Source organism: Perissodus microlepis, chromosome 1 (genome assembly GCF_051167445.1).
Source record: "Perissodus microlepis isolate ML-2025 ecotype Zambia chromosome 1, ASM5116744v1, whole genome shotgun sequence".
Lineage (NCBI taxonomy): Eukaryota > Metazoa > Chordata > Actinopteri > Cichliformes > Cichlidae > Perissodus > Perissodus microlepis.
The window spans coordinates 35878126-35901696 of record NC_140461.1 but is presented as its reverse complement, the minus strand read 5'-3'; the positions used below and the strand labels follow the sequence as shown (position 1 = coordinate 35901696).

General features: G+C 43.5%; 1 protein-coding gene across 1 annotated transcript in view; it reads right to left on the bottom strand.

Annotated features, from left to right (window-relative positions):
- The window catches only part of LOC146394199 (nuclear receptor ROR-alpha A-like), a 157047-nt gene extending 150705 nt beyond the window's left edge, over positions 1 to 6342 (bottom strand). The window contains exon 1 of the mRNA XM_084917852.1: positions 6025 to 6342. Coding sequence (XP_084773978.1) covers positions 6025 to 6160 — 136 coding nt within the window. The 5' untranslated portion in view covers positions 6161 to 6342. The remainder of the gene's footprint in view (positions 1 to 6024) is intronic.
- Positions 6343 to 23571: the final 17229 nt, after the last annotated feature.

Sequence of the window (23571 nt, the reverse complement as noted above, 5' to 3'; positions counted from 1 at the left end):
AAAGAGTTCAGACTGTTCGAAGAACAAAGGTGGTCAGACCAAATATTGATTTTCAAGATCATCAGAATTTCCATGTTTGCAATACATACAAATACTGACACATTTTTGCAATTTTCTTAGCAAAATACAGTGAAATGAGGGGTGTCTCGACACTTTTTTACAGCTCATTCCTGCAGCACTATAATCCACAACATGTTCTCCATAGAGCTCCATAGATACATGCGCTACAACTAGATTTTGAGATTTTGTGTGATTGCCATTTATTAAAACATCCATCCAGTTATTTCAGGATTGCCAGGAATCTAATCCAGGTATCACAGAGCAAGAGGCAGGCTTCACCCACGGCCGACCGTTAATGCCTACATTCACACTTATGCTCAATTTTGGAATCACCAGTTAACTTAACCCCATGTATGTTTTTCGACTGTAGAAGGAAGCCGGCGTACCCGGAGAGAACCCACACAGACACTGGGAGAACATGCAAGCTCCACACAGAAAGCCCCCAGCCTGGATTCAAACCCAGGACCTTCTTGCTAACCACTCCTGCTAACCACTGTACCCCCATGCCGAAGGCTCAGAATAAAAGAAAGCTACTTATTAAGAAATGTAAAAATGATTATAGAGCCTGTAAAATTGATACGTATGATAAATATTGTGAGGTCCTTTCAAGGGAGTGAAAGCCAGACATGAAGTCTACATCAGCATCAACACAGGAAATGAAAATGATAAAAACCCTGCAACTCTTCACACTTTGCCGTGGAAGCTCAAACTTGGTGTCAGTCAGTGTAACAACACTCTGCCCAAATGAACCGTCACACCTCGAATGTGTTTGTGTAAATATGCTGCAAGGCAGTTGTGTCTGTTTACCAGCACCTCTGGGGTCAAAGGTCAGGTTCAAGTAAAATTTCAAGTGACTTTTAATAAACCCAGTCTTGTTGTTTTAGATCAAAAATTCTATTCCATTGTATTATAACTTGCACATTAAAGAAACTCATATCCATGTCTTCTTGGTTTCCAAAGCAGCTTCAGTTATTTTGACTTCTTTGCATGCTGATGAAACGAATGGCTATTCTGCTTTGCTGCAGAGCGCTGGTGGGGCTGGATCCTGAACAGAATGACTGTCAAAGCGCCTCACGAGCCACGATAACACAGCAAAAACCACAATCAGGCAATTGTGATGTAAATTATTTAACACAGTTATTCATTCATTTCACATAACGAACTTAAAAATCACAGTTGCTTTAATCATCCATCTCTAACACACCATTTCATGACTGATGTGTTATTATGTAAGCGTCAGTTACAGGAGTGAGCTGCACTGACTACCACAATTAATGTGCTGCTGCATGCTACAGACCATGCAGGAAGTTTGTGCCGCCGTTCTGGGGAGTGAAATTCATGTTTTTATAACTGTTACTCAGCACTGTTTAGCAGTTACAGTTTCCAAATCAAGCTGTCTAGTTGATAAATGAACAATTCACTGGACATTTCTGATTGGTCAGCACTGTCACAGGCCTTTCTGTGTGGAGTTTACATGTTCTCCCTGTGGGTATGTGGGTTCTCTACAGGTACACCAGCTTCTTTCAAAGTCCAAACAGATGCATATTAGGTTCCTGGTCAGTCTGTGGATGTAACTCTGTGTTAGCCCTGGGTCGTATTGGTGACATGTCCATGGTGTACTCTGCCTCTGAATACAAGAGGCAAAAGACCCTGTTGTGGATAAATGACTAAGAACATTTACAGAGGGAGTTAACATAGAAGCTGTAAGAAAAGCTTCTGTAAGAAAGCTTACAGTTTGCTTAATCACACAAAGAATCTTTGTCATAATGAAGTTAAACTTTTGAGTTTTAGGTTTTGAATATGGTGTAGATCTATGGTGTACCAGTCAAGCTTAACAGACCTCTCTGCACTGAATCATACCTGTTATTAATCTCTGTCTCTCTTCCACAGCATGTCTTTATCCTGTCTTCCTTCTCTCACACCAACCAATCACAGCAGATGGCCCCGCCCCTCCCTGAGCCTGGTTCTGCCAGAGGTTTCTTCCTGTTAAAAGGGAGTTTTTCCTTCCCACTGTCGCCAAAGTGCTTGCTCATAGGGGGTCATATGATTGTTGGGTTTTTCTCTGTATGTATTATTGTAGGGTCTACTGTACAATGTAAAGCATCTTGAGGCGACTGCTGTTGTGATTTGGTGCTGTATAAATAATAATTTAATATATTTCCTCAATGAATTCAAATGATATTTTTTTCAAGAGCACAGAACCACCTGACAAAGAAACCTCTCAAACCGTGACAGCAATTGCCAGATTGATTTATCTCAACCTAAAGATGCCTTTTAAAAAGTCTACATACCTTTACATTACAAAGTAAACACATAACACACAGTGTAAAATGATCTCATCATCAGGGACCCGTGGTGCATGAAGCTTTTATCACTAGTCACTTCTAATGGCCTATTCAGTATCTATTAAGTGAGCGCAGAGGAGTCAAGGTGTCAGTCTATTGTAAGTACTGTTGAAAGGCGCTGAGACTGTACGTCCAGAATGTGCTCACTGATTCTGGTTGTGATCCCGCATGGTTGCTATTGAATTATTCCAGGCTTTCACTGACATTCAGTCAAGCCTAAGCAAAAGAGGCTTAGGTAAATTTGTATTTAAAAGAAGAAAAATTAAACATCTTGAACTGAGCGCTAGTTTCGCTTACCAGGCTGAGTAGGCATCCATATGCTGCAAAGCCACCACAGACATGCACTTCCTGCATGTTGACCTCTTTACTTTCTCTTCGTCCTTTCCTGTCTGCTTCACTGTCTTATCCAGCAGTAATGGCTGAAAGGCCCAAAAACGTTAAAACAGGAGTGTCCAACTCCAGGCCTCGAGGGCCGGTGTCCTGAAGGCTTTAGGCCATGTCCACACGAATACGTTTGAAAGCGCATCTTTCTCTCTCTGTTTCGGCCTTCCGTCCACACTGAGACGGCGTCTTTGGTCAAGCAAAACCGAGCTTTTTGAAAACGCCCTCCAAAGTGGATACATTTGAAAACACTGTTTTCGTGTCGCAGTGTGGACGGCGAAAACGGAGGCTTTCGAAAACGATGACGCATTTTAGTCATGTAGTGCAGTCATGTCACCAATTCAACTAAGATGGCGGACGGCATCGTACAGCAGTTGTTTTGTTATATATATATAAAGTGAGTCTATATTCCCACTCATTTTTGCAACTTTGTGCTCTAGTGTTACTCGCAGCAACTCCACCTCGACATTTTGCCGCGACGTTTCACAGAGCCGGAAAGTAAATAAAGGGCAGGTTGAATCATCTTATGTTTCACACATGCGCAGTACGGGAACATAAGCGTTTTCAGTGTGGATGAAAAACAATAGTGTGGATGTGGAGCATAGACAAAACGCCGTTTTCATCAGATGATTAGTTCATTCCCAGGCCTCTGGTGAACTTCAAGACATGTTGAGGAGGTCATTTAGCCATTTGAATCAGCTGTGTTGGATCAAGGACACATCTACAACCTGCAGGACACCGGCCCTCGAGGCCTGGAGTTGGACACCCCTGCCTTAAAACATCTTAAACCATCAGAATTTTTAAGATGTTTTAAAAAAGGAGAAGAAGTATTCATGTGATATGACTTGTTTATATTTGTTGTTCAGCGGGTCCTACTTATGTTCTCCAGTTACTGTAGGATAAATCATTCATTGCTCTCTTTCTCCTCACACTGGCAGAGGTGTGTCTGAAGGCTGAAGCAGTGAGAGCTGCACCAAGTACTGTACACCACACACTGACTGATGCACACAGAGCTGTGTATGGATAAAGCTGCGCTAGCGTACCAGCAAGACTCTGTGCAAAACCTTTATGTAAAAAATATGCAGTACGCACTGCTCAGGAGAAAATGTCTACATTGTGTCCTGAACATGATTATTCATTTCACAAAACAAATGTGAAATGTTATCACACCAGTTTTTAGCCATTAATATGTGCTCGGATTGAACAGCAGGCTGGGACGAGTCCCAGAAATCCCGAGTCCCTGATTTCAGGATTGACATTCAGTGACAAATTGTACTTTGAGCACTGAGAGGACCCGTCGCTATTCTTTCATGGAGGACCAGCTTCATCACCTTATCAAGACTCTAATTCTGCATCTCAACGGGAACCTTTCCTTTCTTATTCACACACCCCACAGTCATCTCAGTTTTTACAAGTCAAACTTGAACACAGCATCTGACCCATTGACTTGGCTTTATTTATTTGGCTTTATTTACCTTTCATTGTTTACTCTGCCCCTCAGGGCTCTGCTTTGACTGCATGTCTCAGAAACAGTCACACTATCTGCCCGTCTCCATTTCAACACAGCTCAAACACTCACTGTGATTTTTCTCCTTCTCCTCAAACAGCTGTTACGTAATCGACTCTGCTCCGAGAAACTCAATGAAGTTCGATCTGACCGCCTCTCTCTCTCCAGGCTGCATACCAATAATGAGCAGCAGGAAAATCTGCCGTCAGGTCCGTGAGCTGCTCACAGGGGACGTATGGCTTCATTCACTGGTATTAATTACTGCATGCAAGTGAGAGCGTGACACTCTGTTTAGGTGGCCATCAAATAATAAAAACATGCAAAATATAATTCTGCTGCAAAACATATCCACCAATATATTTGTGGTTGTTTTCAAAGTCTTTGTAGTAGTTTTAGCTGTTGTGAGACTGTAGCTGTTACTTTGAACCTCTTAGTACTTGTTTCGTGGTTATTTTGAGACTCTGTGGTCGTTTTAAGTCCTTCTTTGATTGTTTTGAGTCTGTGGTTCTTTTAACTGTCGCTGATTTAAATCTCTGTGGTTGTGTTGAATGTTTGGCTGTTTTCTAATTCTTTGGAGTTGTTTGGAGTCTCTTTGTGCCCGTCTTCAGACCCTGGTGTTGTACTGAGTCTCCTTGTGGTTGATTCTGTGTTTTGGGGGTTTTAAGTCTCTGTAGTCGATGTGGACTTGTCATGAGACTTTGTGTGATCATTTTAAGTCACTTTATTTGGTTATTTCAAGTCTCTTTGTGTCCCTTTGACTCTACTTCTTACTCATTTAGATCTCCTACGATCTTTTTTTAAATGTTGTAACAGCCTCCAGTTCAGTCTTTTGTTAAATGTACTGTTGCAACAACTCGCAAATCGTTGTTTCTCAACAAAAATTGTCATTTTCTAAATAACAAGGAATTGACATTTGCGCCTCAAATCTGGATGACACAGCTGGAGCAGCAGGGTTTAACAATGTTGTACTAACGTATTTATCAAAAGAGTTTCTATTGATGATAAATGAACCAGTTCTGATACAGTGCTTTTCCACTCTGACGACACACAGCACTTTTTTCTATGCTTTCTGTCAAACACTCACACACTGATGGACACAACGTGGGGTTAGCCCAAGATATCTGATGGACACACGGGGATGGAACCACCAGGTGAAGCACCACCTGCTGTGCCACCTGAGCCACAGCCACCCCACAAAAGAGCCACAAATCACTGTGTTCCTGTTATGAATCAACAATTTCTACTTTTGTTCATTAGCTTCATGTTCTTTGTTACTGATCTGTAAAAAGAAAAAACATTTTTGGAGCGGGCTGATTGTTGACATGAAAGGTGTACACAAGCTGCTAATACAGTAAGAACACGTTTGTCTTAAAAACTGAAGTCTTATAAAGACGATTTCCTTTCACTGGAACAAAAAAATAGCAAAACGGCCAAACAGGAAGGGTATGACATTCATTCACTTTCACGTTTTAAGTCGATTATTTTATTATTTATTAATTAAAGTTAAATAAAATGCCTTCAGCTCAACATGACATTTTCCGTCCACATCAAAGTGATGTTCTCACACAGAGGTGTTAATGTGCACGTGTCAGTGGATGTCTGCGCTCCAACACATCAAACTGCTCCACAAACCGTTTGAAGTTGTTGCTGCAGCTCAAACACACTCACAGCTGTGACAGATGTAACCGAGATCAATAATAATCATCATCATTTAAGAATTAGCAGTCCTACCTTTGCCGCAGCTGGAGCCGGAGGAGCTGTGTGTCCTGGGCGGTGTGAGGTGCGGAGTCTCCAGGCTCGCTGATGTAGCGGGCTCGGAGCCGCTCCTGCTCGCCTCGCTGGCTGAATCCTGCGGGGACGACTCCATCCATCAACCGAAAACAAAAACTCCCTGAAACGAACCGGATCTCCCCCTGTGGTCGGTGCCTGCTACTGAAATATCAAAACCCCCACGAACGGCTGTGGGGTGGTGTGTTTGAACAGCGGCAGAAGCGCGACTGCTGAGCGGCCGTCAGGTCGCTGCTATGAGCGCCGTTTGGAGGAGAAGAAGCCGGGCTGAGAGAGAGGGAGGGCGGCGCTGTAGAGAGCTCGTCTGCCCTCCCTGGAGGCTGACACACGGGCAGGCTGCAGTCTCGAAGCGAGCGCTGTCAAAGTAGCGAGCAGGTTGGAGTGTTTCTGTTGCAAAGACAGCTGGGCTCCTGCACACTGTGTGAACCATGTAAAAGTTTCTGACTGTCAGTTTCTGACACATTATCAGTAAAATAGCACCCAAAGTAAAGGTTCTTGCTGTGAACACATGTGAATATTCGTGTAAAGGCCCTCATTGCTATAAAGCAATGCTGTCAAGCGTACAACTCAGGGGCCAGAACCCCTCAAACAGTTCGATCCAACCAAAATTGCTGCAAAACTGTAAAAGAGAAGAAGGACTTACTTTCATGTCTTACTATCTTCCCACTGTCACTCAAGAATCTGCAGTTTTCCACTTGATTTAACTCAAAAACTTTTCGTATGAAATGTATATTTCTACACCACCGCAGGGATGCGCAGAACATATCACTGCAGTTTGTTACCTATCACTTGCATTAAAATGGAGCAATGAGGGACCTTTTTTGGGTCATACATACTTGATAAAAGCAAAACCTATCCTTCAAAACTTTACCACCAAACAAGAGAGCTTCACTCTTTGGCCGTGCCAAAAAAATTCTGTCCATAAAAGTTGAAAAATGGAATCTGTGATAAACAGCAGCCCTGTCTCTAAACTCTAACGCTCGTCGGCACAAGTCTGACTGTCAGCAAATCAAACCAGGCTGCAGCTGTGACAGAAAGGCTGTAAAATGTGCTCGATACCCCACACTCAGGAAGAAACACTACAGCATGCAATCATTTGCCTTCTTCAAGACCACCAAACTCCCACCATCTAGTATCCATGAGAGGTTAAAGACCTGCTCCAGTTTTCCACAACAGGGACAAAAACATATTGTTCCCTTTGAATTGGAGATCCAACAAACAGGCAGACTGGTACGGTGGCATAGACCTTCTAAAGGAGGTTAAGGAGTATGATACTCCTGAAGCTGGAGCACACCTTCTCATATCCCATCTTCAAAAGAGCGATCACCAGCTGACTCTGTCCGTCCATCTCATATATATTTTATTTGCTGTCTCTCTTTGTGGAGTTACTAAGTATTGTACATGTAGACGGGATGGACAAAAACATGGCCACTAAACAGCGTCTCCCTGACAAGTGAACAAAATGAACTTTTGAAAAGTAGAATTGTTGCACAGTATATCATAGCCTGGATATTTACTGCACGCCGTCTGACCCGGGTCATAGTGATGATTGAACACAGACAGCTTTCATCTGGCTGTGGACCCTCCTGCAGCCTCGCTCCACTCTGTGAACCCTTCCAGCTGTCTTACTGCCTCCCTCTTTGCCTTTTCATCATCGTCAGCTTCTCCTATCACTGATTTCTTTTCTGCCAAAAGCTTCACAATGCCTGGAAGATTTTAAAGGGAGGATATTACTACAGATTTCATCACTCTAATTAGTTCAGATGAATTTTTTTTAAAAAGCTGAATATTATGATTATTTAGAGGACGAAAGCGGCTGACAGTCTTTTTTAGCCCAGAGTGAAAAGCCTCAGGAACATTCATACATTTTACTCCTCTTCATAAAGAAACAATTCAGCAGTTCTTGTGAACCTCCTGGATTATTGCACTGATGCTCTGAATTTTAAGCATTAATCTGGTATAATCGCCTATAAATTATGCACTTGACACATGAGGTAATTGTGATATCTTTGATGCCAATTTTTTCCTGTGACAATGACTATAGATAGTTTTATGCAGAAGCTTTAAAGTGATCACATGACCACATGTCACAATTTAAACCAGACCTTTGCGTTTGATCCCGTTTGTGATAATTCACTGGAGAAAATTCCAAAAAGCACATTTTGAGTAAACTTTAAAGTGTATTATTGCCATATAGCCACAGGTCATATTTTAACATTTCCCAAACTGTTAAATAAGATTATTTTGGAATTATTGTACCAATTCTTGTACTGATGATAATTAAGACCATAGTTAATAGACACTGTACATTTAAACCATTTGGTCAGCCTTACCCTGTCGGCATTGAAATCACTGGGCGTAATAAAGAACTGAGTGATTCTAGTGTTGCATGAATTAGACTGTTCCAGACCAGAACGTGATCCCTGCTCGTTTCGACCCACCGCAGATGGACGCTGAGAGACTTTAACGTGGGAAATATTCATAGTGTGAAAGTTTGGGAAGGGATATGTGGTATTTTTCATCTCAGTTTTTTTTAGATTTGATTGATCTTGTGGTTCAGCATTGACTCAGAACAATCAACTCCTTACTGAAGTCATGTAGAGAGGCCAGACTGTTCTCCCGTTAGAAACAAGATACATAGATTGTACCAAAGCTGATTCATGATTGGTTTTAAGGTTCAGCATTAACTTCAGTAAAAAAAGAGTCAAACAGGCTGATATAGAGAGGAGGTTGGACTTGATGAATGGATCTTTAAATGTGGACATCACTATTTTTCATTTCAAACTGTTGTTTCCTTTAATCATACGTGCTTCATTTTAACTAGTGCTGCAACATTATGAAATACTAAATAACTGGAAAACATTGTGATTGCAAATAGAAGTAAAAAGTGTGCAAGTGTGAAAGATTAGATGTGTATCAGTAATTGCGACTTTCTTAGTGTAAAAGTTGACGTGATCATCTGCAGCATCTACAAAATAAAAGCCTGTTGTTGTTGTAAAGGTCAGTGTGTCAAACAGTCTTCATAAACACAAATAGGCTTTCACACAACACAGCTGTCTGTACTCTGAACTCTGCCAAAGATTGTTTATAATGTGAAAAAGATCCACCACAGTGCGCTGTAATCCACACGGATTCACTAAATCACAGGTGTCCAACTCCAGGCCTCGAGGGCCAGTGTCCTGCAGTTTTTAGATGTGTCCTTGATCCAACACAGCTGATTTAAAGGCTAAATGACCTCCTCAACATGTCTGGTAATGAACTAATCATTTCATTCAGGTGTGTTGACCCAGGGTGATATCTAAAACCTGCAGCACACCGACCCTCGAGGCCTGGAGTTCGACACCCCTGCACTAAATAGTTCATTGAAAAAAAAATTCCAGCAAATAAAGAGAAACTGTTGACAGCATTAGTCGTGCTTTGGTCCTGGTACCTGTGACTGTACCTCAAGGCCTGTTTAACACCCGGCATGTCTGCTGTCCAGAGCAATGTTTGGCTCAAATTAACCAAAAAAGAAAATCTTTTTGGGAAATAGTACAAAACGTAAACGTAAGTGTCAGAGCCCCATCAGTCCTACAGAGCTTTTCAAATCACACAGTAAAATCTACAGCTGTTTTTAAAAAAGCATTTTTATTCAGATTTAGTTACATTTGTCTTGTGTGTAATAGAGTGTAAGAAATTGGGTTAAAAACAAAACAATTAAAGTTACTGTAGAATAAAATTAAAAAGACACTTTTTTTAACTTTATTTGAACACTGAAATAAATAAATGTGTATCAGTGTATGTGTTCTTAACAGAGCTTAAAAACTGAGCTGTCAACCAGTTTGTTTTATAGAATATACTATATTGGCATCTGTTTTGGCGGTTCCTAATGTTCAAACTGAAGTTTGGACAAACTGATTTTTTTACATATTCCACTAAAACCATCAGCTGATTGCATCGTATCCAGTCCAGTGTTTTTCTTTGAATACAGATTATTTATTTGTACTTTACAAACTGAGCATCATCAGTATGGCTTAGGTTGTTTGTAGTTTTGTTTGCATTGACAAAAACAATATGCATTTCCCTGCAAACTGCCCCCTGGTGGAGAAAGCCCACCTCAGCAAAACCCCTAAATGAAGAGCAGCCTGAGGCTGAAGACAAGTTGTTGTGTGACCGGTTCAAAGGGTGTAAATCATCAGCTTTACTTTTAAGCTCAGTTCTCTCTTCACAGATTATAGGCCGACAAGTGATTTACAGTTTTTTAAATACCAACAATCTTTTTTTTTTTTTGGCAAATACTGGAAATCACTTTTTGCAATTGCGCTGCAATTTTCATAAATCTGATGGTAATTTGCATGGGATCTAATCTTTTTGCACAAGTTTCCATACAAATATTAGTAAACAATGCAAATGTCAGGAGCCTGATCCATGGGATTCATGGGAGCAGTTAAGGAAATGCTCCAGAATGTTAGCGTTACTCCCCCATAGTGTTGAAAGGATCTGTTCCTTTCTAGAGGCCGTCACCGTCCTGGGTCGATGACCCAGTGTTTTGTTTATTATTATTGTTCTATCATTTCTTTGCTGTTCTGACTTGTGTTCTGATTTGATATTTGGTTTTCATCATTGTTATCACTCTTAGTGTTTAAGCTTCTTTCTCTGTATTTCTAGTGCTCTAGTTCTTTGAGGAGCCACGGTGACACGGTGGTTAGCACTGTTGCCTCACAGCAAAAAGGTCCTGAGTTCAATTCCACCATCATTTCTGTGTAGTGTTTGTATGGGTGTTTACTCTGGCTTCCAAAGAAATGTAGTTTGTAGGGATAGATTAATTCAAATTGCCCATAGGTGTAAATGTGAGTGCGAATGGTTGTCTGTCTCAGTGTGTTAGCCCTGCGACAGACTGGCGACCTGTCCAGGGTGTACCCCGCCTCTCGCCCCATTACAGCTGGGATAGGCGCGTCCCCTGCGACCCTGAAAAGAATAAGCGGAAGTGAATGGATGTATAGTTCTTTGTTATGTGATTTCTATTTCTTAGGTTTTCCATGTGTCCATTTTAGTTAAGTGTCAATTCTGTGTCTTGTGAATTGTCTCGTTTCCTGTTTTACTTTGAAGGTTCATGTCTGATGTCAGTGTGTTCCGTTTTACCTCCCCCCTGTCTCGTTAGCCCTAATCTCTCCCAGCTGTGTCTCCCTCCTGTTTCCCATTCCCTGATTACTCCCCGTGTATATAAGCCCTGTGTTTTCCTTGCTCTCTGTCATGTCATCAACGTCTCCTCGCTGTCGGCCCTTGGTGTATGTTCCGGCCTCCTGCCTGCTAGTTTAGTTTTATATTCCCAGTTCAGTTCAGTTTGTGCACAGCAATAAAGCTGCTTAAGTTCACCTTAAGTCCTTTTCTGCCGGCCCGCACACAGACCCTGACAGAATGACCCGACCAGATAATAGACCCAGCTGACTCGGTGTTCATTTTGAGAATAATTACTTCCCTCTGGGTTCAAAAGACTGTGCTCCTCATGTTCCTTCAGAGCCAGGAGTTAAGACTGTTTCATCTGGGACTGTTTTGCATTCTAATGCAAGCTCAATTAAGGACTCAATTTGTTTTGCCCCTTCTAAGCCCGGATTTATTTCTGGACAATTTGTCTACTGTGAGCCTGTTAATTTTGTGTCAGCCACTTCTGGTCTTGTAAATTTTGAGCCGGTCCAGCTGGTTAGTGAATGTTCTGAAGACTCAGGAGCACCTACACCACCACCTATTCCACTTCCATCACAGTCACCAGCGCAGCCTACAGCCTACAGCTCAGCTGCCCTTTTTGTTGGCTTGTAACTCAGTCAGCCACTCAACCACCGCTCCGCTTCCACCAAAACCACCACTTCAGCCTGAAGCTCCATTTTTACCTCAACCATTACCTCAGTCATCAGCTCGGTCTCCTGCAGCTCAGTCTCCTGCTCCGTCCCGAGCATGGTTACCTGTTCCATGGTCTCTAGGTCAGTCACCTACTCAGGTTGCAGCTCAAAGATTAGCTCAGCCATCAGTTCAGTCTTCACCTGCTTCTCCCGTACAGGTAGCTATCGTAAGACTATCCGTAACGGACTGTTTTTTTTAACCACTCACTCTAAGCAGAGTGACAAACCCATTAAAACTGTTAAGTTCCCTCAAAAGCTGGGCCCCTTAGAGTTAGTTACTCTCTCCAGGGCCTAAACCCTCAGCTGACTCTGTACCCCTGGAGGCTAAGAAGCCAGCTGAGGAGAGTCAACACCCTGCGCAGCTCCAGCCTGCTCTGTGCCTGCCAGAGGTCCCCACACCTGTGCCTGCCTCCTCTGGAGGGCCTGTTCAGCAGCCTTCTGTTTTCACTGGGGGGTCAGAGGAACCGCTCCAGACTCCTCCTTCCGCTCGGGGGCCGAGGAGCCCATCCAGCCATCACCATCGCCTGCAGCGCCTCCACCTGCGGTTTCCACACTGTCGCCTGCAGCATCATCCTCGTCCAGTCCTGCGGCTGCCACGCCGTCGTCCGGTCCAGTCAAAGTAGTAAAAACTACGCTCACATTAACCAGTGTTGTCTTAAATGTTTTGCTGAATACTGAACAATATTCCTTTGCGAGGGTCTTCATTGAAACCCGACTGCAACTAACTTCCTGAAATGCCGTCCACGTTGCAACAAAGTGAGTGAGAGGAGTTTGCAGAAAATGCAAATTTATGCAGTGTGTCTTATTAAAATGCATCTGGCTAAAATGAAAGAAAATATTCAGTGAGCGCTAATGCACAGCATTATAATTTTAAAACTTGCCTTTGTAGTTTGTTTCATCAGGGCCGGGTGTGATGAAATGATTGTGACACTTTATTAGTGATTCATGTGGAGATAAGAGGAAGATACTGTGTGCACATGATTCACTTTGGTTACAGGAATGCCAGAGTTTTTTTTTTTCTTTAAAAAGAAATCTGACTGTCAGATTAACAGCTGCTCTGTTACAATTCAATAATAAAACAATGGCAGGCCCTGCATGAAGAGCTGTGCATTAAAACCCCTGTTTAAGATTTATCTCTTTTTTTTGCACTTTGTGAGATTTTCACTAGTGGAGTGAAACACGAGATTTTCAATGCATTCTTCAATCTAAGCAGATTTTCCTCACTATACCTTTCATAAAGAAAAAAAACAAACAAACAATAGAATTGTTCGTTTCAATTCAGTTTTATTCATACAGCAACAAATCACAACTACAGTCGCCTCAAGGTGCTTTATATTGTAAGGTAGCCCAACAATCATATGACCCCCTATGAGCAAGCACTTTGGCGACAGTGGGAAGGAAAAACTCCCTTTTAACAGGAAGAAACCTCCAGCAGAACCAGGCTCAGGGAGAGGCGGGGCCATCTGCTGTGATTGGTTGGTGTGTGGGGAGGAAGACTGGATAAAGACTTGCTGTGGAAGAGAGACAGAGATTAATAATTAAATGCAGAGAGGTGTATAATTATTTCAGAATCTGCATACTTTATTAATCCCTAAGGAAATTATGTGGGTTACAGTTGCTCCAGTATAAATAACAGAAACAGACCAACAATACAATATGTTACAGGTTTAAGAAATTTAAGAAATAGCACTAATATATACAGGTCACTCAATAAATATCAAGGATTGACAGACGTGATTATAAATAAATATCAAGAGTGTTGACAGGAATATGACAGAGTAGAAAAGGGTGTGTGCAAAAAGGGTGTAGCTATTGCAGTGTTTACAGTGTGTTAGATGGAGGAGTTGTACAGGGAGATGGCCACAGGTTTCACAGTTTCTCACTGCTCCTGTGGCTAGCCAGCACGTCATGGAGTGGGTTGGAGGTATTATCCAACATCGTCTTTATCTTGAACAACATTCACCTCTCCGGCACCACCTTAAGGGATTTGTATTTGTATTATTATTTAATTTTACATTAATTTATTGTACAGGGTGGGCCATTTATATGGATACACCGTAATAACATGGGAATGGTTGGTGATATTAAAGTCCTGTTTGTGGCACATTAGTATATGTGAGGAGGCAAACTCCTCAAGATGGGTGGTGACCATGGTGGCCATTTAGAAGTCGGCCATCTTGGATACAACTTTTGTTTTTTCAATAGGAAGAGGGCCATGTGACACATCAAACTTATTGGTAATGTCACAAGAAAAACAATGGTGTGCTTGGTTTCAACGTAACTTTATTCTTTCATGAGTTATTTACAAGTTTCTGACCACTTATAAAATGTGTTCAATATGCTGCCCATTGTGTTGGATTGTCAATGCAACCCTCTTCTCCCACTCTTCACACACTGATAGCAACACCGCAGGAGAAATGCGAGCACAGGCATCCAGTATCCATAGTTTCAGGTGCTGCACATCTCGTATCTTCACACCATAGACAATTGCCTTCAGATGACCCCAAAGATAAAAGTCTAAGGGGGTCAGATCAGGAGACCTTGGGGGCCATTCAACTGGCCCACGATGACCAATCCACTTTCCAGGAAAGTGTTCATCTAGGAATGCTCGGACCTGGCACCCATAATGTGGTGGTGCACCATCTTGCTGGAAAAACTCAGGGAACGTGCCAGCTTCAGTGCATAAAGAGGGAAACACATCATCATGTAGCAATTTCAAATATCCAGTGGCCTTGAGGTTTCCATTGATGAAGAATGGACCCACTATCGTTGTACCGCATATACCACACCAAACCATCACTTTTGTTGGTCCAGCAGTCTTGGAGGGATCCATCCAATGTGGGTTAGTGTCAGAACAATAGCGGTGGTTTTGTTGGTTAACTTCACCATTCACATAAAACTTTTCCTCATCACTGAACAAAATATTCTGCGTGAACTGAGGGTCCTGTTCCAATTTTTGTTTTGCCCATTCTGCAAATTCTGTGCGCTGATCTGCGTCATCCTCGTCGAGATGCTGAAGCAGCTAGAGTTTATAAGGGTGCCATTTGTGAGTAGCTAATATCCGCCGAAGGGATGTTCGACTAATGCCACTCTCCAGTGACATGCGGCGATTGCTACGCTGTGGGCTCTTGCTGAATGAAGCTAGGACAGCCACTGATGTTTCTTCATTAGTGACAGTTTTCTTGCGTCCACATTTTGGCAAATCCAACACTGAACCAGTTTCACGAAACTTAGCAAGCAGTTTGCTAACTGTAGCATGGGAGATGGGTGGTCTCATAGTGACATTACCAATAAGTTTGATGTGTCACATGGCCCTCTTCCTATTGAAAAAACAAAAGTTGTATCCAAGATGGCCGACTTCTAAATGGCCACCATGGTCACCACCCATCTTGAGGAGTTTGCCCCCTCACATATACTAATGTGCCACAATCAGGACTTTAATATCACCAACCATTCCCATTTTATTACGGTGTATCCATATAAATGTCCCACCCTGTATTAATAAATCTATTTTTTCATATTTATACTTGCTGCATGCATGGGGGAAATGTTAGCTGCAAGCTTTATGTGTGCATGTTGTTTACAGCAGTGCAGCGACCCCCTTGAGCTTGAGCCTTTGGGTCGATTGCATTGTCTGCATTGTCCCTTCTTCTCAACTGTGCTGCTCGTTGCTGTTAATTATTTTGTGATTGACAAGTGCAGTTTCACAGATAATCCCAGATAATTCTTCATTTTCAAACATAGGTTCATTGAGATTTACAAAATCCCCAAAAGTTGATTCTGTTCAGCTGCACGTAGCGTTCCCGATAAACAGAATCAACTTTTTGGGATTTCCTTCTCTGGATGATTGAGCATGCATCGAGACATTTACAAAATAGATTTAATGTTGTATTCAGAATAACCTAAAATGAGTAACTAAGGCCACAAACTTGGAAGAAAGTGTTTAAAGAGGTCAAGTCATAGTTTGACAGGAAGTCCTTTTCCCAGCCACAGCTAACACCATCTGGTGACCTTCGATTCAAAAAGCAGGCTCAAGGCATTTCAGTCTGGCTTTGTATTTCTAACCTGAAAGCTAAATCCTTGTTTTTACTGTCTATGCTTGGAAGCTACATATCTTTGATATACAGTCTATGGTCACAATGTGATGAGAAGGAGGAGAAAAGGGCAGAAATTTAAACGAGACGCTTAATGATTCTGAGAAAAACGGGTGAAGATGGAGAAGAACGAGGCAAAAATGTGCTCAGAAGAAAAGTGTGATGAACAGGGAAAACTAGGCAGTGGTACCAGGAGCAGATTTAAAAGAAAGTGCAAATGGCAAATTTGCAAAGATGATCATTTTCATCTGGACAAACTTTTTTTCTATGGATTTAGGAAAATATCATATGCAGCTGAGTCTCATGGCTGCGTCTCTGAAGACTGTAGTGTGTCTGCTGTCACATGTAGGGATTAAAAGGTTAAGAAACAAAAAGGTCTGCTTCCCAGGTGGTTCAAGCCATTCACACACACGGTATCCATGGGAAACATGTTCGCTGGTTAGGTTTAGCGCTGCGCTGCCCCTGCCCATCTGGGATGTCACACAGATAAAATGCAATCATCTTTTTTATTAAGTCGGTGTTCAGTTTATATAGTGAACATATGTAAGACGTGTGACGTGCTTTATAAACTCCCAGACTCACTGAAGTTCAGCGACTCCAGAAGCCGATCACGCAAGAAGAAGCAGCAGTTCCTAATAAAAGGGGAAATATTCATTGGAACGGTTTCACAGCACAGGACATCGTCTCCAGGCTTAATAATTCATACTTACAGAGGAGCATTGAATTATTGAACTGAGCTGTTAGTCCAGTGATGACTCACACACTGTTATTCTGAGAAGAGTTTCAGTTTTGCCTTTTCTTTCTGCGTTTTATCAGCCCGGCTGTTATGTACCAGACGAGACGGATGTGTGTTTGTTGCATCTTCCTAGCTGAGCTTTATTCTGATGTTAATTCAATTCAATGTTAATTTTACGATCAGTTGATTTAATTATTGGGTTTAGCTGTACAAGGCTTCCATTTAGATATCTGGATGTCACGGTGGTGGGTCGAGTGAGGAGAACCCAGGAGGAGACACAGGCGAGGAGACGGAACTGAACTCTAAACGAAAGGCGAGCCTTTATTAGGGCTCATACAAGGAGGCAAAAAGCAAGCAGCAAGGACAGTGGTGAAACTACACTAGAACCTAAACAGGGAAAAATGAAAACTAAGAAAATTGTGATTCAACTATGAAAACTAGGAAGACTATAACTATGACTATGACTATGAACACTCTGAACACTGTGACAAGACATGGGGGAGGTAACACAGACGACCTGACAATGACTAAACGGAAACACATAGACTAAATACACAAGAGGTAATAAGGGGAAGTGGAAAAACACGAGGGAACAGCTGCTACCATGAACATCATGACGCCACAGTGGAAGTGAAACTAAAACAATGAACATGCACCACAAGACCCCTTCAAAGTGAAACGGTAACCATAGTAAGACACAGAAATGACATGAGCTATACAACATGAAACTCACAGACATGAGACATGACAGATTAGACACAGTAACCAATGAGGGAGACTTAAACACGGGTGAGACACAAGGGGAATCTGTTAAACCATGAACTGTAACTGCACCCTAGCCATGACAGAATTTAGGTCAGCTGAATATGAAAATAGAACACAAATGAACAACAAAATACAAAGAAACTCAAAACACTGGGTCACACAAGCCAGTACCGTGACACTGCCGACAAACAAAATCTGGATCTGTGCAGCTGCTAGTATTTCCTCTGCAGACCAACACTGTGCCAACCAAACTCATCTGCTTAGCCCTGCTGTACTCATTGTTGGTATGTGAGCCTGCAGAGGTGCGTGCTGCGTCCTTAAAAACACACAGTTACAAGGTGTCCGTAAAACAGTAACAAATGGAGGAGTCGTTTTAAGTTAATAACCTGACTTATTTCAGCTTTTCCTTTTTTTATTGTCATTACTACACAGCAAAGGAGGAAAGCAGAAAGCTCTGACACTTGGTGCTGTGTAGATTATATACAGGAACTCTGGCAGTGTTGTAATTTCCGGTTCCACCTAATGTGGGCAGTGTTGTCTCATTGCAACAGTTCAGTGAAAAGTATTACCTGGATTCTGAGAACAAAAGAAAAAATGACACCGTGTTAATGGTTGAGTGTGTCGGCAGTTGTGAAAAAGTAAAATGATAAGAGCTTAAAAAGTCTTTGTATGTATCTTTGTAATTATATAGCCAAACAAGGCAGTGAGAAGTAGCAGCCTCCCCATCCCCGGCTGCCTCCCCCTTCCCGCTCCAATACACCCACCCACACAAGTAGGGCCTTGAGGTGCGGGTGTGTCACCAGGGTGCAGGGGAGGCATTCCCCACCCTCGGGTTCTCGGGAGGGGCCGTGCTAACACCTGCTGCTCTCTGGCAGCAGCACCATGCTCTCCCGTGTTTTAAATGCACCTTAGAACAACACGCAGCAACACTACACATGAGCGAGAGGAGGGAGGTTTGGGGTCTTCACACACCCCTGTTCTCTGCTGGCCATCGGGGCAGGGGGGCTGGGAGGAGGTGTTGGCCGTCCGATTGGGATCTGGGATGCGGGGCCTCCCTGCTGCTGCGGAGCCTGGGGCGGTCTGCTTGCCTCCACCCCGGGGGAAAGGGTTACATCTCCTGGGTCTAGGTGCCGTTTCCCCCTCCAGGGGTGAGGGTACCTGGACCTGGGGTATAGAGTTTGTTTGGGGAGTTTGATTGTGTGTACATGTCCATGTATGTCTATCCCTATGTTGGGTGAGTGCTGAGTATTTGTATGTGTGTGCATGAGGGTGGGAATGCATGTCTGTGTCTGTGTGTGCCTGTTTGTCTGTGTCTATATGTCAGGTCTGGTCTTACACTCCACCTCTCTGGGAACTCCCAGGCCCTCCAAAGGCCTATCTCCCCTCACCACACTCCCTGCCGGTAACTGATGCCCTCAGGGGTCGGTGCGCTGGTGGTTCTTGGTGTCCGGGGCTGGGCGCTCAGGTATGTACCAGCTCACTCCCGGTGACTACTTGGCGGGCCCTGGTGCCTGTTGCTCGGTCAGGCCTCTTCCGGGGCAAAGGGGGCCCTCGGGACTCCGGCCTCTGGGCCTGCGGCTCGGTTCACTCTGGCACAGCTGGCTGCCGGCAGAGCCGGCGGGCACGCCACTGCAGCCCCTTCTGGCTTCTGCTCCGTGGCTACTGGGTGACCCCTCATCTGGGGCTCTCCTCAGCTCTTCCCAGGAGGGTGGCACGGATGCCCGTCCGGTGGTCCTCCTTGGGCTCTCGCACTCTAGGGCCTCTGGATGTCTGGAGCCTGGATCTCCTCCATGCCTGCTTCATGCCCTGGGGTACGGGGCTATGGCTCTCTACACCCTCTAGCAGACCATTACATGGGGAAACCTTTTGAATACAAGCGCGCTGATCCACACAGGTGTGCACACTTGTGTTCACTGTTCATAGACATAAACTACACCTTTATTGGCTGCTATTTCCAAGCACATTGTGCGCTGTCGGTCCTGCTTGCTACACAACAACATTCAATATTTAGTATTTACTGCTGTTTACACTTAGCTAGATTAACGTGATGGTGTTGTGTTTAGTATGTTGCTCTGTTTTTTTTGCTTGTTTTCTCTTCTTTTTCTCTCAACAGGTGATCCAGGAGATTTTTTTTTTCTTCTTTCTCTTTTTAAGTGTCCTTCCTCACTGTCCCTCTTCCCTTCTGTTTTTCTTTTCCTTTATCTTTCTTTCTCCCTTTCCTATCCCTCAGTCATGTCTGTCCCGTCTGTAACAACCAAAAATAAAATAAATAATAACAACAAAGGTCGATCAAATGGACCAATACGGCAAGGCCGTGATGATCCATTTGGCAAAGTAAATCCATCGGGTATCCTTGTTGGTCTTCAGACAACAATTCTGATGGCTAAAGAACCAAATGGGACAGGCAAAAAAAAAAAGAGAAGTAGCAGCCATCACACCACCACCTGCCAAAAGCAAAAAAGTGTTGTGTTTTAGAAAGTTGTGCTAAAGCATCACGATCAAGCCATCATGCTCAAAAGGGACTCTCACATCTGTCCCTGATAGTGATGTGTTGGTCGCAAACGAAACGGCTCTTAGAGCCGGATCTTTGAAGTGAACGACAAATAAATAAATAAAAGTATATTTACGGTGGACCCTAGAGAGAAAGCAGCACGTAAAAACTCCAAAACACGTACAAAACACAACAGAAGTGCTCCAGGATGCTAGGGCGCAGTGTTGAGCTTTTGTTACCTAGTGGCTACACAAGCCAGCAAGTACCAACGACCGGATTTGGCATGTGGTAGTAACAGGTAAATGAACATTGTTATGATCCAATGTTGTCAGTGTTTGTTTTATGTGTGACTCCTCCCACTAGAGGATGGCTGTGGGTTTTTTCCTCTCTCTCTCTTAGGAGGTGGACACCTGGGCGTGCCTGCTGAGTAGTTGGGTGGAGTCTCTTCCTGTCCTTGGATTGGATAATTGTCTAATCACCTCCAGTACTTAACTACCGGATGACAGCCACCTGGTCCCCTCTCTACTAGCCTCCACCATCCACCAGAGTTTCTTTGACAAAGTGATTTGCAAGTGTGTGAGTGGGCCAACTTCTTGTTGCGTTCAATACTCGCCTAGACTAAGAACGTAACATTAATTGGGGGCTTGTCCATTCTTTTTTTTTTCTCTTGTTGGGTTCTTTTGGTGAGTGGGCTCTTTTGTTCTTTGTTCATTGCTGTTGTCGCAGGTAGGTTGCCTGTGTTCTTGGTTAGCTCTACTTTTCTGGTTGGCAGTTTTTTCTTGTGTGGGAGGGTGTGTGTGTTAGTATGGAATTTAAATTGGAGGATTTCACTTTAGGCCCAACTGAAGAAAAGTTGGACAGAAGTCTGTAGCACGGATGTTCCAGTCAGGTGATCATGTGTTGGTTTTCTTTCCTGTCGTTGGGTCTCTCCTGCAGGCAAAGTTTTCCGGTCCGTATGTCATTGAGCGTAAACTGAGTGAAACCGATTACGTCGTGTTAACCCCTGACCGTAAGAAGAAAAGTCGCGTCTCTCACATCAACATGCTGAAGGAGTATGTTGGTCGTGAACGCTCAGGTCCGTCGCCTGCTGTGTCACCTATTGTGTCAGTGTCCATCTCTCAACCCTTATATAGTCCCTGCCATGATGGGTTGGATGACAGGCACAGCTCTGTTTCCGGTGCACGTCTGAGGAACTCTGAAATTTTGGCTGACTTGGATGTCTATTTAGCACATCTGTCTGATCCTGCCAAATCTGATGTCAGTGAGCTCATTAACAATTACCCAACTCTTTTTGGTGATATCCCCACTCAAACGCACGTGCTAAGTCATGATATTGACGTGGGTGATCACAAACCAATAAAGCAACATGCCTACAGAGTAAATCCCACTAAGTGTGCCATAATGCAGCAAGAAGTCCAGTATCTTCTTGACCATGGTTTTGCCCTTCCCAGTAATAGTTCTTGGAGCTCACCATCATTGCTCGTTCCAAAACCCGACCAAACCTCCCGTTTCTGTAACGATTACCGAAAGGTACACGCTGCTACAAAACCAGACTCTTTTCCACTCCCACGCATGGATGACATGGTCGATCGTGTGGGCTCGGCAAACTTTGTGACCAAACTTGACCTCCTAAAAGGATACTGGCAAGTCCCATTAACCAAACGCACATCAGAAATCAGTGCCTTTGTTACACCCGATCATTTTTTGCAATACACCGTCATGCCGTTCGGGTTAAGAAATGCTCGCGCCACATTCCAACGACTGATGAACACTGTGTTACATGGAGTCATAAACTGCGAGGGGTATCTGGATGATATAGTGGCCTATTCATCCACCTGGACTGAACACCTCAAAACTCTCAGTGAAATATTTGACCGTTTGCGTGATGCCTCTCTGACACTAAACTTGGCCAAGTGTGAGTTTGGAAAGGCTGTTGTAACCTACCTAGGGAAACAAGTAGGACAGGGTCAAGTCCTCCCTGTTGCTGTGAAAGTGCAGGCAATATTAAACTTCCCAGCTCCGCAGACGCGTCGGGAGCTGCGGCGTTTTCTAGGCATGGCAGGTTATTATCGTGGGTTCTGCAAAAACTTCTCCGAGGTAGTAGCCCCATTAACCAGTCTTGCTAGTCCAAAATCACCATTTGTGTGGTCAGAGACATGTCAGTTTGCTTTCGAAGCTGCCAAAGCTCTCCTTTGCAGTGCTCCTGTGTTGGCCGCCCCTGATTTCGCACGTCCGTTCAAGCTTGAGGTGGACGCCAGTGCTTTGGGGGCTGGTGCAGTGCTTTTGCAGGAGGATGACAATGGCATTGACCATCCAGTCTGTTTCTTTTCCAAAAAATTCCTAAAACGCCAATTGCATTACAGCACGATTGAAAAGGAAGCCTTAGCCTTATTGCTAGCCTTGCAGCACTTTGAAGTGTACCTTGGGTCCAGTCCCGTTCCAACTGTCGTGTTCTCTGACCACAACCCTCTCCAGTTCCTAACTGGGATGCAGAACAGCAACCAGCGCCTTATGCGTTTGTAGTAGCGGCCGGTAATAAACCAGTCCTCATGAAGAACAGTGCTCTTTAATGAATTCAGCACAGACTAACATCGAAGAGGTAGCAGTTACACACATCAGTTATCAGCTAGCCATCTAACTGTATTCTATCTCTCAACCTTTACCGACTCCGCTTTACTCTTATTTTGCGACACCACCCTCTAGTGGTGCAATATGATATAAACATTACAGAACACAATATCGCTATATAGAAAAGCGCTATATAAATCCAATCCATTATTATTATTATTACAGTTTTTCTCAAATGTTAAAACACAAAAGCCAATCCTGTAACCCAAATGACCAGTAGTCTAAACACATTTACTAAATGTAGCCACCATATTCCAGTACCATAAACACATGTCACATGAAGACACAATTCACAAAACACAACCCTCTGTACTCATAAATCTAAACACATTTTTCCTTGCTAAAACACATGTTGCAAAACAACTCTGCTCATATTCTCAAATGAAAGCCCATGTGATGCAAAATGCTTGCCACAGCCACCAATCTTTGAACACAGGGAACACACCTGGCGTCAGTCACTACACACAACGACTCAAAATTGAAGACACCTGTTGCTAATGATGTGACCCCACCTATAAAAGCATAGTTTGGTGAAGATGCCAAACAATCACAATGGATGAAGGCATTCGAGTGTGCGGAAGGAGAAGCGCTGCAGGCCGAAGAGGGGTTGAGATCAGAGGAGGAAGAGGTGAAGGCCTAAGAAGAAGAGGAGTTCGGAGTAGAGGAGGAAGAGAAGGAGGCCAACAAGAGAGAGGAGAAGGTCCAGGTGGGAGAAGAAGACAACCTCGCACCATCATAACAGATGATATGCGAGCAACAGTAATTGATCATGTCATTGGCCATGGCATGACAATGGCTGAAGTGGGACGAAGAGTACATCCAAACCTGAGTAGGTTCACCGTGGCCACCATTATCAAGGCATTTAGACAACACAACAGGTATAGTACGCTATTGCTTTCT